This window comes from Gossypium raimondii, chromosome 10, assembly GCF_025698545.1.
Source record: "Gossypium raimondii isolate GPD5lz chromosome 10, ASM2569854v1, whole genome shotgun sequence".
NCBI lineage: Eukaryota > Viridiplantae > Streptophyta > Magnoliopsida > Malvales > Malvaceae > Gossypium > Gossypium raimondii.
The window spans coordinates 43132710-43148587 of NC_068574.1; the positions used below are offsets into that span (position 1 = coordinate 43132710).

At 33.0% G+C, this 15878-nt stretch overlaps 1 protein-coding gene across 1 annotated transcript; it reads right to left on the reverse strand.

Moving 5' to 3' along the window:
• Positions 1–10400: 10400 nt before the first annotated feature.
• LOC105775516 (uncharacterized) lies at positions 10401–12091 on the reverse strand. Its single transcript, XM_012598028.2, has 2 exons — positions 11747–12091; positions 10401–10631 (listed from the first exon to the last, which is right to left on the reverse strand). Exons 1-2 carry the CDS (start codon positions 12089–12091, stop codon positions 10401–10403), a joined length of 576 nt encoding a protein of 191 aa, XP_012453482.2.
• Positions 12092–15878: the final 3787 nt, after the last annotated feature.

Sequence of the window (15878 nt, forward strand, 5' to 3'; positions counted from 1 at the left end):
CAACATGGAAAACTTTAGATTTGAATATCTTGGTCTACACATAATCTTTTCACCCAAAACGAATTGCGTTCATTTACATATTCATATATGGCTAATTATCAACTTTTAAACTACACAAAACTACACTTTTTAATATATCGAAATATTTCAACAAGGTTTGGCCTTTATGACGAGAATTCATTAAAACTCAAGAATTTCTTAACAAAACTTCAAAGTAACTTTAGAAATCTTCTAATCATGTTAAAAAAGTTGAAAAACACTTTAAAATCAAGTTTTTATCTACAAACCTGAAATTCACCATTAATGACCCGATTTTCGACTTTTATAAGAACATGCATTTTAATGGCTAAAAACTTAGTTTTAAATACTAGATAACATTAAAAACTCATAAGGAATTGAATCATTACCTTAGATGAAGAAAATCTATGCATTTGATCAAAAACTCGAAAAACCTGAAAGCTTGACAATGGAGGAACTATTGTATTTTTGGGTGTTTTTCTTGGTCTTTTATAGAGGTTTAAGGTTCAAAGGTGATAGAAATCAAAGAGGATTAGGAATTGGAGTTCAAAATTGATTGAAATAGCAAGAGAGAATCAAGGGATGGCAACACTAGTTTCGGGGAAGAGTTAACGTGAAAAACTTAGGTGGGAAGAAGAAATAGGTTGGTTTTTAAATTTTGGTCTAATTGCTTCTTAAAAACTCACAATTTTGACTCTTTTACAAATCAGTCATTTTTTTTAAATTAAAGGTATTTAAAACTCATTTTCAAAAATTGATTTAATTTTCTAAAAACCATAATTGAAAACATTACCGATATGCCATATCATAAAATTTTGAACACTCGAAGGCTAAAATTCCTAAAATACCCATAAAACTCCTAGGCCTTATTTTAGGGTGTGACACTATGTCATTGGTTAGTGGATGGTTTGGTTACCAACTATTGATATTTATATGATGGATTTTAACCATAATATAGTAATATTAGGTATTAAGTGAGAAAAGGAAAGAAACAATTTTTTCTTTAAGATCATCTTCCCAACCATGAGAAACTTCATTTTTAGAGCAAGGAAGATTCAACCAACTCCTTTCTAAGCTTAGGTGAGATTTTGGGGTTCGTTTCTAATGATTTTTATGTTTTTAAGTTGGTTTTAGCTTAATCTATCCCAAGGGTTAATTTGTGAAGTTGTTAAAAGTTTAAGGACTCACCATGAATGATATAAGTGAGTTTGTGAATTTAGTTGTTGGATACTTGAGTCTAATGGTTAATTATAAATATTTTGTTAAGTGATTTTTTTTATTTTGAGTTTAAAGACCTACTTGAGAAAATAGTAAATCTCAATGAGAATAATATGAAATAGTGGAAGATTTGGGCTATAACGAACTCATTGAAAATTCGGCTAGCTTGTTTTTTTGGATTGTAATTAAATTGTGAGTTTCGGTTGAGGGACTTAATTGTACAAATATTAAAGTGTTAAAGGTAATTTAGTAAAATCATTTTAAAATGGATTATAGGTTTGAATTAGTTATTTTAAGTTTTTTTGGGGATTATGTAATTGAAAGAAATTATTATCTAGATAAAGATACGCAACAACTGGACCTGAATCATGGAAAGCAAAAGTTTTAGATTAGTCGTTGATTCTATCGGTGCGATCGCATTAGTCGAGGTAAGTTCGTATAGCGGTAACTAATTATTTTTTTATTTTGATAGAAAATTTACTAATGTTGCACTTTGTATAACTTCTATTGTACTTAAAATTGTGAATTTGTTATTTGAATGAAGTAGAAACGTTTATATAATTGAAGATCATGTGGGTAAAATTATGAGATTCATGGAATAATATAGAAACACACCCCGTTTGAACCTTGTGAATACTTCGGATACAAAAGACATGTCATTAGTGATCATATGTTTTCGAGTGTTGGTCTTGGATGTTCTACCGATGGCTAAGGTCCTACATTTGTTGCAGATTTTCCACAGCTCGTGTGAGCAACATCGTGTACATTAACATCCTGACCTACAGCTCGTGTGAGCACAATTTTCGTGTATCTAACAATGTTTCATTTGGTTCAACAGGCATTAAAGGCTTAAACTGAGCAAAGTGATTTCATGGTAAATCATGTGTTTAATAGAATGATCAAATGTTTCATGTATGAGTTCACCAACTTGTGGGAATGGTGATTAAAAATAGGAATCAGAGATACACATGAGCATGATAATTGAATAATGCATTAACTTTATAATTAGAGCCTTTTTGGTAAGTTCTTGTTTACGTTTTACACGAGCTTACTAAGCATTATATGCTTATGTATTTGTCTTTCTTTCTTGTAGATCATCTGAAAGCTCGATCGGTTGGAATTTCGTTGGAGCATAATCACACTATTCAATCATCGTTTTGGTAGCTTTCGGTTACTTTGGTTAATGTTATAAAAGGAATATAATAGGGCTTAAATATTATCTTGGTTTGTTTTGATTAGGTGTCAGGTCTATTTGTGTTTTATTGCCCTTTTTGAGGATGTTTTATGAACATGGTATAGATATGTGATGTTAAATTCTTATGCATGCCCTTTTGAAAGTTAGTAGTATTGGTTGTTTAAGCATGTTTTAGGCTTGTTTAAATGTGTTTCTAAAGTATGGAAATGGTTGATTTTGATTTGGCTTGGAACCTAGGTGTTGGATGAAAGTTTGTCTTGTTTTAGAAGCTTTTTAAGGTGCACAAGGCCTAGGCTATTCCACACGGGCCTGGCCACACGGTCATATGTCTTATTAATTTTTAGATGCCGAATTTTTCACATGGTCACAATTAGTTATATGGTCTGGCCACACGGCTGTGTGACCCCTGTTTCTAAAATTTTTAAAATTTTGCATATTTTTCTGTTTTGATTCAAATTAGTCCCAAATTGTTCCCAAACTATTTTTAGGGCCTTATAAGCTCGATTTAAGGCCCGTAGGTGTATTTTTACCCTGATTTTTATAAGCTATTGAATTGTATCATTTATTTTATATTTTTGTTTATATTTGATGATAAATGTCCTATTTTGTACTGTAATGCTTCGTAACCCCAATCTGACGACAGAGACGGATTAGGGGTGTTACAAATACCTTAGGAAATATATCGATACCTTAAAAAAAGTATCGATACTGGATCGATACCTACCAGGGTTTGAAAATGGCAGAATGTCAATTTGGTATAGATTATCAAAAGGGTATCGATATCTTATAAAATATCAATACTTAGACAAAAAAGTATCGATACTTTTTGTACTGGAGGAATTCTAATTTGTTTGAAAATAGCTAAAACATTTTTGAAAATTTTTGATTCAATTGAAACCATTTCAATTTGATTTTTCTGAAATTTCTCAACTTTAATTTTATTTAAAACACTTTAATTTGTTATATCAAACCATACTATCCAATAAGGCTTAGTTTAACAATCTCCCCCTTTTTGAAATAACAAAACATTTTGTAAATTTGTTTTTGAATAGGTTGCTCCCCCTTAATAAAAATCATTTTCAATTTAAGCTCCCCCCTATATGAAAATCATTTTCAATTTAAGGCATAAAGATTTGGAGCATAAAAATTTGAAATAAGCTCAAATTTGACATTCATTTTGCTTTGAAAACATAGTCACTAAAATTGGCATATAAGCAATCAATCAACCATAAAATTTACCTTTATCTTCTCATCCCTTTTTTATATAAAAAAATTAAGTAAAACTTAAGAGGAAAAGAATGTCGTTAGTCCAAAGATAGATATATTAAAAATAAAGAACAAATGAACTACCATATCAAATAACATTAAGGTGCAATCACATAGAATTTGCATTTGTTCACCTTGAAGCAATACACCTTACCTACAAACATAGAATTAAGTTTTTGAAACCCAATTTCTTTTGGGTCCATAATCATTAATCTTCAAAATCTTAGTCCCTTTAGGTATCCATTTTGAAAGAGCTTCCTTGTTTTGAGTGGCACTAAGTCTTTTAGAGACCCAAACACTCTTAACAAGTTTTCCCTTATAAAATCTTGAGGGACCTCTATGTTTATAGAAAGTAAAGCTATTTTAAACAAAGTTTTTTTTTTGAATTTTATCCTTTTTCAAAAACTTTGTTAAAGTTAGTTTTTTCACTCTTAAGCAACTCAAGTTGCTTTTGATGATCCTCATGAACTTTTGAAAGTAAATTATATAAGTATAAAATTTTCTTTTCAAAGTCATTAATAATTTCTTGCATTTTCTTTGCTTTCTCTTCAAGTTCATGATTGGTTTTGGAAAGTAAGCCATTTTCATTTCTCAATTTTGAAACTTTTTTTTTTTGTGTTTTGATATCATGACTTCAAATTCCAAATTTTAACAACCCATTTTCAATAAAATCAGAACAGTGGTTTGGGACCAAAAATATGACATCAAAATATTTATTTTATTATTATTTTATTTCTTACGGCATAATAGTAGTACTGTATAGAAATTTTACCGTTTGTATGCTCAATTTGATAAAAAGACTAAATCGCGTAAAGTGTAAAAGTTGAGTTTTAGTAGCTAAAAGTATTAAATAGCTATAGAACCTTAAAGTATGAATCCTTATATGAAAATTAGACCATTTATGTTGATAGTGGATGTACATGGCTTGGCATAAGTGTAATTAGTGATTTTTTAAAGGTTATTTAAGTAAATTATAAAATAATGATAAAAACAAATGAAATAAAATAAGCCATCATCTTTTCTTTCATCATTTACAACTGAAACTAGAAGAGAAAGAAGCCATTGTTGAAGCTAGGGTTCAACCATGCTTGTTTGGCTTGATTGGTATGTATTTTTGTCCCGTTTTTAATGATTTCTACGTTTTCGAGATCGTTGTAGCCTAATCTAGCTAGCCCGGGGACTAATTTGCGAAACTGTTAAACTATTAGAGTTTTAACATTAATAAATATGCATGAGTTTTATTGAGTTATGGAAGAAAATGATTAGTTGTTGTTAGATAAACAACTTTTGTAAAAAGATTTTTGATGAAAATGTCAAATAGGGATTAAATTAAAAAATAAAAAAATTTTACATGGTGAAATTGTGAAATAAATGAAATAAGGGATTTCAAGGGACCTAATTGATATTCATCTATAGTGGGTTGTGGTGGAATTTCATGAATTTCCATTTTTATGAGCTAGGGACTAAATTGTAAAGAAATTAAAAGTATAAAGGCAAAATGGTAATTTTTCCAAATATGATTTTGGGTTAGATTGAATGAAATATATATTGAATTAAGTTCAATTTATCCGTATAGATCAAGACAGACCTCGTATAGCTTTAGATGGGGCAAAGAGAAAGTCTCGGATTAATCGCCTTCGTATCTACGTATACTTGTCGGGGTAAGTTCGTGTAATTAAATTGTGTATATATGCTTTTGATTGAAATATACTTGTGTTGCGAACTGCTATACGTATATACCAGTTGCATATCCAATGATGTACGACTATTACTAAGCCTCGTTTGAACCTTAGGAATTCGTAAGATACAAATGACATGTCATTAGGGTTTACATAATTTGGGTGCTGGTCTTGAACGTCCTACTGATAGCTGAGGTCCGATATGTGTTGCAGATACTCCACAACTCATGTGAGCAGCATCGTGTAGCTATGTTCTGACCCACAGCTTATGTGAGCATACCAATTCACAGCTTGTGTGAGCATACATGTACAGGATTTGACAGATTACAGTTATATGAGTTAGCACACTATGTGTGAGCTATCCCGGGTATCCAACAGTATTTTAATGGTTCAACGAGCATTATTCTGATACGAAAAGGTAAGGGTTCATTACGGACTATTACAGGGATATATATGAAATTTATGGAAATGTTGTTACATGGTATATGGAATATTGAATTGGATGATACATGCATGTGAAACTTAATCAATTGTTGTGCTCATCCATGATTATTGGTTTGTATATGTATTTACATTGCTAACATAGTTGGTGTATATGTGCTTAGGCATTTGGCCAAGTTATGTTGGGATGTGCTATGTTTATCTTACCTATTTTGTGATTAAATGGTAAGTTATGTTTTAAGTCATACGAACTTACTAAGCTTAAATGCTTACTCTGTGTTATTTTCTATGTTTTACAGTGAATTGGAAGCTCGTTCGAGTTGGAAGCTTGTCAGAGCTATATCACACTATCCATCGGCTCTTTTCGTACTTTCGGTTGTTTAATTTTGGTTATAATGGCATGTATAAGTATTTTGGCTAATGTTGGCCATGTGTTTTGAAGTTTAAATAACCATTTGGTTTGGCTTAAGTTATGTTATTTTGGTGGTGTAATAGATACAGATTTGGCATGTAAATATTAGCCTTAAAATGGTTGATGTTTGGCTTGTTATGTTTGAAAGATGGATGATGGAATAATAATTCAAATATGCATACAGTAAGTTTCATTATGAAACATGTGAATGTGGTGATTTGGTGCATTAGTTATAAGTGAATTATATGATTACTTGGTGATAATTCTTGAATGACATATTTAGTACCTTTTGGTATGTTTTTGATAGGTAAAATAAATGGTACAGTATGGTATAAAATTTGTAAAGCCTTAGTTGATCATTTGATCAATTTGTATTTATATTGGTACATGTTCTGATGTCGTCATTTAAGGTGCCTTTGGGCATATTCGTTGTATGATATTATACCATATGTATATGACTTGTTCATTCATGATTTTGTTGCCTTGTTATGGCTTGTGTATATGTGTAATTTTGGTTGTAGGTATGTGCTAAGTTGGGTGAGAAAAATGGCTTGTAAAATGGCCTATTTTTGTCTACACGAGCAGACACACGGGCTTGTGTCATAGCCATGTATGACACACGGCCAGGTGACATGGCTGTGTGTCCCTTATAGCTTTCAAAGAATTGCAAGTCAGACTGTTACATGGCTTAGCACATGGCCTGACGCATGGGCGTGTGGCTTGGCCGTGTGACCCAAGTCAATGAGTTACACGGGCACGGACACAGGTTGGGACACGACTATGTGTCCCTACTTTGAATGTCCACACGGCCTGAGACACAGGTGTGTCTCTTAGCCGTGTGACCCCTGCAGTGTTGAAAATTTTTAATGTTTTCTAAAAAATTCTCTGAGTTTTGATTTAATCCCGACTTGTTTCTAAGCGTATTTAGGATCATTGATGGCCATAAGGCATAAGTTGGTTACTTTATCATCAGATGAATCTTCATCACTCCAAGCAGTAACATAAGCCTTTTGTTTGCCAAACCCCTTCTTTCTAAGTTGAGGATAATCATACTTGATGTGTACCGGTTTCTTTCACTTATAGAAAATAATGGGATATTTTTCCTTGGTAGATTCAAGCTTAAGTCCTTCCTTCTTTTGCAATTCTCTTCCTTTGTTGGACCTTATGAATCTCTTGAATCTTCTAGCAAACAACTTCATCTCTTTATCTTCATCCACTTCTTCACTTGATTCACTATTGTTATTAGTAGTGGATTTTAGAGCTTTACCAATATTCTACTTCATAACTCTTTCTTCTTCAATCACTTTGTTAAGCCTCATCTCATGTGTAAATAAAGAACCGATGAGTTTATCCAATGACAAAGTTTCTAAATTCTTTGCTTCTTCAATTGCGGTAACCTTGACTTCCCACGATGTAGGTAAGCTATGAAGCACCTTCCTTACCACCTCTTCATTTGGATAAATCTTCCCATAAGAGTTCAATCCATTTATGATAATTGTAAACCAATCAGACATCTCCTTGATATCTTCTTCAGGCTTCATCTTAAAAGTTTTATAGTCGAGAGTAATGATTCCAAGTTTAGACTTCTTCACTTGGCTAGTGCTTTCATGGGTGGCTTCAAGCTTGTCCTATATCTCCTTGGCGATTGAACAAGACGAAACTCTATTATACTCATCCAAACCAAGTGCACAAAATAGAGTATGCATTGCCTTGGCATTTTGTTGCATGTTCTTCCTATCTTCCTCATTCCATTCATTTTTTCTCTTTGGAACAAAGATGTAACACCCCTAACCCTTATCCATCACCGGAACAGGGTTACAGAGCATTACCGGACTTTTCAGATCAAATACAAATAACTCATATCATTTAATATACATAACAGAAACTATTCATAAATCATTCATTTTGTCCCTTGTATGAGCCCTCTAATGGCATTTTTAGACTGAAATTGGGGGAAGAAATGTCTAGAAATTTAAAATATTACAATTGGCCATCTGTTTTATTTTTATCTTAATTTCCCAAATGACTACTTTACCCTTAAATCATTTTATTTTGTTTCCTTTCCTGCTTATGCCGTCTCATGCCTTTATTTTAGGCTTATTTGCTTCTTAAGTCCCCCTTATTTAATTATCAAGCCATTTGATCACTATTTCTTCTAATTAGTAAATTTTGCACCTCTTTCAATTTAGTCCTTTTTAATTAATTAACTATCAAAACGTTAAAATTTTCTAACGAAACTTTAATTCTACCTTAATGACACTCTGTAAATATTTATAAAAATATTTATGGCTCAGTTTATAAAATTGAGGTCTCGGTACCTTATTTTCAAAACCACTTAATCAAATAAATCATTATAAAACACAAATTACTAATTCAAAAATCTTTCTAAAACCATATTTGACTTTTAAACACTAAATAATAAAATTTAGGAGCTTATTCATTGAATTTGGTGGTCTCGAACCACTATTTCTAACACCACTGAAAATCAGGTTGTTACAATTCTCTCCCCTTTAGGAAATTTCATGCCACAATATTTTTAACGGTACTCCTTTATTTCGCAGTTCTTTAACCTCTCGAGCTAAAATTCTCACCGATTCTTCCAAATACATCATATTTGGCTGTAGCTCAATCTCACTATGAGGAATTATGTGTGAAGGATCAGATCTGTACCGTCTTAGAATCAATACATGGAACACATTATAATTTTCTCAAGTTCCAGAGGCAAAGCTAATCTATAAGCTACTGGACAGATTTTTTCAATACTTTCCTACGGTCCAACAAATCTTGGACTTAGTTTCTCTTTTCTACCAAACCATAATACTTTCTTCCACGGTGAAACTTTTAGGAATACTCAGTCACCCACAAAAAATTCTATCTCTCTCCTTTTTCAAATCTGCATCTGATTTCTAACGGTCAGAAGTAGCTTTCAAGCTGTCCCAGATGATCCGAACTTTATCTTCAGTCTCTCGGATTAAGTCAACTCCTACTAGTTTAGATTCACTCAATTCAGACCAATACAAGGGTGTCTTACATTTCTTCCCATTACTGTCTTACATTTCTTCCCGTAAAGAGTTGCAAACGGTGTCATATTTATACTGGATTGATAACTATTGTTATATGCAAATTCAGCCAACGGTAAATACTTTTCCCAACTACCCCCAAACTCGAGTATACAACATCTCAACATATCTTTCAGAATCTGAATCACTTGTTCTGATTGTTCGTCAGTCTGATGATGAAATGTTGTGCTGAAATTTAACTTAGTGCCTAGAGCTTATTGTAGTTTACTCCAAAATCTCGATGTAAATCTCAGATCTCGATCTGAAATAATAGATTTTGAAGCACCATGTAATCTCACAATCTCTGATATATCCAATTCCGCTAACTTCTCAAGTGTAAAGTCTGTTCTGACTGGGATAAAATGTGTCGACCTAGTCAATCTGTCAACAATCATCCAAATAGAATCTTTCTTTCTCGGAGTCACAGGTAAATCAGATACAAAGTCTATCGTGACATGTTCTCACTTTCATTCAGGTATCATGATAGGTTGTAATAAACCCGTTGGTATCTGATGTTCCGCTTTCACTTGTTGAAAAATCAAACACTTAGCTACAAACTCACAAATTTCCCATTTCATACCTAGCCACCAGTACAGCCGTTTCAAATCACAATAAATCTTCGTACTACTCGGATGATTAGAGTACATGCTACTATGAGCTTCAGAAAGAATATCATTTTTCAAATATAAATTATATGGAACACAAATTCTATTGCGATAACGTAACATACCACTATCATCAATGCTAAACTCTGAACTCAGATTGTCCTGAACCATCTGTCATTTCAACATCAATTTTAGATCATTATCTTGCAATTTCTGAATCCGTTGGAGGAACAAAGGTTTCGTTCTCAACTCTGCTAATACAGAACCATCTTCATTAAGAGATAAATGAGCGTTCAACGCTCAAAGTGCAAACAATGACGACTTTCAACTAAGTGCATCCGCAACCACATTAGTCTTTCCTGGATGGTAGTTAATAACCAGATCCTAATCTTTCAGTAATTCTAGCCACCGCCTCTATCTCAAATTCAACTCTTTTTGAGTCATTAAATACTTCAAACTTTTGTGATCTGTAAACACATAACATTTCTCACCATATAAATAATGTCTTCAAATCTTTAAAGCAAATACGATTGCAGCCAATTCAAGATCATGTGTAGGATAATTCTTCTCGTGCTGCTTTAATTGTCGAGAAGCATAGACCACTACCTTTCCTGATTGCATTAGCACACAACCCAAACCATTTAGAGACGCATCGCTATATACAACATACAGTACACCAGATTTTGGCTGAGTCAAGACCGGAGCTTCTTTCAGCATTTTCTTCAACTGATCAAAACTCTGCTAACACTCATCAGACTAAAAAAATTCAACATTTTTCTGTAATAATAGGGTCAACGGCAAAGCAATCATCGAAAATTTCTTGACAAAATGTAGGTAATAGCCTGCTAGACCTAGCAATCTTCGCACTTCTGAAACATTTTTCGGAGTTTTCCAATTCACCATAACAAAAACTTTACTCGGACCAACTTAAATCCCATCAGCTGATACAATGTGACCCAAAAATTCAACCTCACGAAGCCAGAATTCACATTTACTAAACTTTGCATACAACTGCTTTTCTCTCAAGGTCTGCAGTATAATCTTCAAATGTTGTGCATGCTCGGATTCTATCTTCGAATAGATTAATATATCATCGATAAACACAACCATAAATCTATCCAAATAAGGTTGAAAAATCTGATTCATTAGATCCATGAAAGCATCAGGGGCATTAGTCAAATCGAATGGCATTACCAAAAATTTATAATGACCGTACCGAGTTCTGAAAGCAGTCTTTGGCACATCATACTTTTTAACCTTCAACTAATAATATCCGGATCTAAGGTCTATCTTTGAAAACACCACGGTACCTTTTCAGTTGATCAAACAAGTCGTCGATACGTGACAAAAGATACTTATTTTTAATTGTAACCTTGTTCAACTGTCTGTAGTCTATACACAATCTCAAAGAACCGTCTTTCTTTTTCACAAATAAGATAGGTGCACCCCAAGGAGACATACTCGGTCTAATAAACCCTTGTCTAATAACTCTTGAATCCATGCCTTTAATTCCTTTAATTCAGCTGGTGCCATATGATATGGTGTTACTGATATCGGATCCGTTCTAGGAATCACATCAATTACAAACTCCACTTCACGATTAGTGGTAAACCCGATAATTCCTCAGAAAATACATCAGCAAACTCATTAACAACTGGTAACTATCCTAACTTTGATTCAGAATTCTGAGTATTAAGAATGTAGGCTAGAAATGCCTCATTACCTTTACGCAACAATTTCTGAGCAGGAAAAGCTGAATTAATTCTAACAATTTCTTTCGGATTCTTAGACTTAATGAAAATCACCTCTCCTGTCTAACATTTTAGATTAATCTGTTTCTATCTACAATTTACTATAGCATCATACATCGATAACCAATCTATTCCTAGAAAAACATCAAATTCCCAAAGGGGTAGCAACATCAAATCAGCAGGAAATTCACAGCATTTCACTTTCAATGGACAATTACGGCACACTAAATTAACTATTACACTTTGGCCTAATGGATCAGTAACTTGAATATCATAATCGATAGGTTCAATAGGCAATTTCTTTTCTGTTACTAAAGCGGTGCAAATATAAGAATGCGTAGACCCAAGGTTAATCAATACATATACAGTAACATCAAAAAGATAGAATGTACTACCAATCACATCTGGAGTCCTAGCTTTTTCTCTTGCTCGGATGGCATAAGACATAAGTACGTGTAGGTGCTCTAGTTTCTGACCGAGTAGCAGTATCTTTCATACCCGAGCAGTTCTAGTGGTACTATTTTGCCCCGAACGTCTACTTCTTTGGAAAGTAGCCACTTGCTTTTCTTTCTGCTCTTCCTCTTTTTTTTGCAATTGAGGACAATTTTGGATAAAATGGTCAATGGCTCCACATTTATAACAAACCCCCACTTTACTTCTACATTCACTAGGATGGTATTTCCCAAAATATTTACATTTAAGCTTAGGAACATTTTGCACACTACCCACACTAGCAGCGGGTCTAGTAAATACCCCATAATCAGGTTGAGTCACATTGTTTTTATTTGATCATTCAGGCATTGAGGTGGCTCGACTGAAGTCATCTCTAGAGTTTTTCGTAGGTAATGCTGAAAATTATTTGGAGGAACTTCCTTTGTAAGACTCTTTATTCCATCTATCTCGTTGCATTTTTCTGTTGTACACCTCTTCCATCTTTTGTGCACGATCTGACAGAACACAAAATTCTCGTATTTCAGTGCCCCCAATCATCAGTTAGATTTCATCATTCAACCCTTCTTCAAACTGAATACACATTTCTTCTTCGGTTGGTACAATTTCCCGGTCATATTTACTAAGGTTTACAAATTCCCTCTCATACTCGGCTACCGATCTATTTCCTTGGGGCAGGTCAAGAAATTCTCTCTTTTTCTTGTATAAGAACCTCTTGCCGACATATTTCTTTTTAAATTCACTCTAAAAGAATTCCCAATAGATTTTCTCTTTTGGGATTACAGCCACTATTGTTTACCACTAATTATAAGTTTCTTTTTTCAGTAATGAAACAGCATATCTCAGATAATCATCGGGAGAACAAGCTATTTCTTCAAAAACTCTTATTGTATTTTAAAGCCAAAACTCGACTTTCACTGGATCATCTTTAGAACTACATCTTCAAAAACTCTTATTGCATTTTAAAGCCAACACTTGTCCCATGTTCAGATGTCTGTGTTCTACTATTGACTTCATCATTATCAGTACGTTCAGATCTTTTTGACATCTTTACAATCTATAAGAAAACAAAGGTTAGATCGGATTATACACATCACACTATCACAGATTTATATGGTATTTATTTCTAAACATTTTACACGCAACGTTTAGTTCGAGAATCGGCTAAATCGTGGCTTTGATACCACTAAAAGTAACACCTCTAACATCCCCACATGGGGCATTCGATGTAAGGCACATGGCCGTGTCCCAACTCGTGTCCATGCCTGTGTAAATCTTTGACTTGGGTCACACGGCCAAGCCACACACCCATGTGCTAGGCTGTGTGATATGAAATTAAGGTGCAGGGGTCACACGGCCAAGCCACACGCCCATGTGCTAGGCCGTGTGAAAATACCTGGGCATTCTGTTTCTCAATTTAAATGATGTAGGGGACACACGGCCAGACCACACACTCATGTGCTAGGCCGTGTGTCACGTACAGCTGAGACACACGCCCGTGTCTCTGCTCGTGTGGATGAAATTAGGCCATTTTAAGGCCATACTTTTCACCCATTCTTGATTTCAACCTAAACACCTCAAATTTCATACTTATAGGCCATAACAAAACCTTCAATACAACCAATTCTTAGTTCTAAAAATGTTATTTTATCATCTATATCCTAACATTCTAAACTACCACATTAAACAATTCACCTATTTGATTACTTACAACAATCATATTTTATCAACTTACTCACCAACCTACCTATAATTTACCCATCAACTAGTCACATCCAAAAATATATCAAGCATGATAAAACTACTCATACATATTTAAGTTGTTTATGTAAACAAAACATCATTCATAACATTTATACAAGCTAACTTTCATTAAATACACACCAACCCTATACATGCCATATAAACCATAATGTACGTTTCAAAGACTACTGGAATGAGCTGGATAATGTGACTTGTTGTGCTGATCCGATCTAGAACGGCTTATGGATATGAGTACATCGTTTTCAGAAGCCCCAAGGCTGAACAGAAGCTTTTGAGAGCTAAATGGAAACCCTTAAGGGTTGAATGGAAGCTTGTAAGAGCTGAACGGAAACCCATAAGGGTTAAATAGAAGCTCAAAAGAGCTGAACAAAAACCCATGAGGGTTGAACGAAAACTCATACGAGTTAAACAAAAGCTCATGGGAGCTAAACGAAAAGTAAACACGAAAGTTCGTAACAAATGCTGAACCTCAATTTACTTGGGAAATTTTTTTCCGTCAATTCTTTCTTTACTATCTTTCGCCACAGAACAATTGTACTCAATCCCGCGTTCCATTCGTTTTGAGCATTCAATTCAAAATTCATAATTTTAACAATATTTTACTTTCATCAATAGATATTAATAAATACATAATACCAAGCATCAATTTAATATATAAACATTAAATTTTAACCATACAAACTTACTTGGGTTAAATTGTAAGATTTGTAAAAGCTCAGGGACTATTTTGCTAATTTCCTTTTCTCGAATATCTACTACCTCTTGATCTAAAATATAAAATTATTCATTCATTATCATATATTTCAGTTCCAATTCACTTCACAATTAATACCCTAATTTTTAAAATTACACAATTACCCCAACTTTTGTAACTTTTACAATTTAGTCCCTTACTAATTAGTCTATCAAATGAGCTAATTTTTCTCAATTGATAATTTATCTAAATATTCTATGCTATTATACAGTTCTTGATATTCAAAATTTCAATACCAAACCCTAATATTTAACCTTTCCACAATTTGGTCCCAAAATCAATATCTATTAAAATCGGTTTATAAAATCATCATACAACAAAATTAAAGCTCTAAATCCATGTTAATTCATCAAAAACATTCACTCTTCATCAATGGTAACTTTCAAAATCACCAATAAAATCAAAAACTAACGAAATAGATAGTTGGACCTAATTGTAAAAGTCTTAAAAACATGAAAATTCCAAGAAAAAGGCAAGAATTGAACTCACATATGGCAAAATATGAAACCAGCTTATGAAGCCCTCTCTAATGGCATTTTTAGACTGAAATTGAGGGAAGAAATGTCTAGAAATTTAAAAGCTTACAATTGGCCATTTGTTTTATTTTTATCTTAATTTCCCAAATGACTATTTTAACCCTAAATCATCTTATTTTGTTTCATTTCCTGCTTATGCCATCTCATGCCTTTATTTTAGGCCTATTTGCTTCTTAAGTCCCCCTTATTTAATTATCAAGCCATTTGATCACTATTTCTTCTAATTAGTAAGTTTTGTATCTCTTTCAATTTAGTCCTTTTAATTAATTAACTATCAAAACGTTAAAATTTTCTAACGAAACTTTACTACTATCTTAATGATATTTTGTAAATATTTATAAAAATATTTATGGCTTAGTTTATAAAATCAAGGTCATGATACTTGATTTTCAAAACCACTTAATTAAATAAATCCTTATAAAATACAAATTACTAATTCAAAAATCTTTCTAAAACCACATTTGACTCGTAAATACTAAATAATAAAATTTATGAGCTTATTCGTCGAATTTGGTGGTCTTAAACCACTGTTTCTGACACTACTAAAAATCAGGCTGTTATAAAATATCTCTCATTTTTTCTTTTGAGGTATGGTTGGACCATCTTTGATGATGTACCACACGACATAATCATTGGCTTGTATAAACAAGGTCATTCTAGTCTTCCAATAAGAATAATTTGCACCATTGAAATAAGGAGGTTTATTGATGGATTGAGACTCACCAAGGAA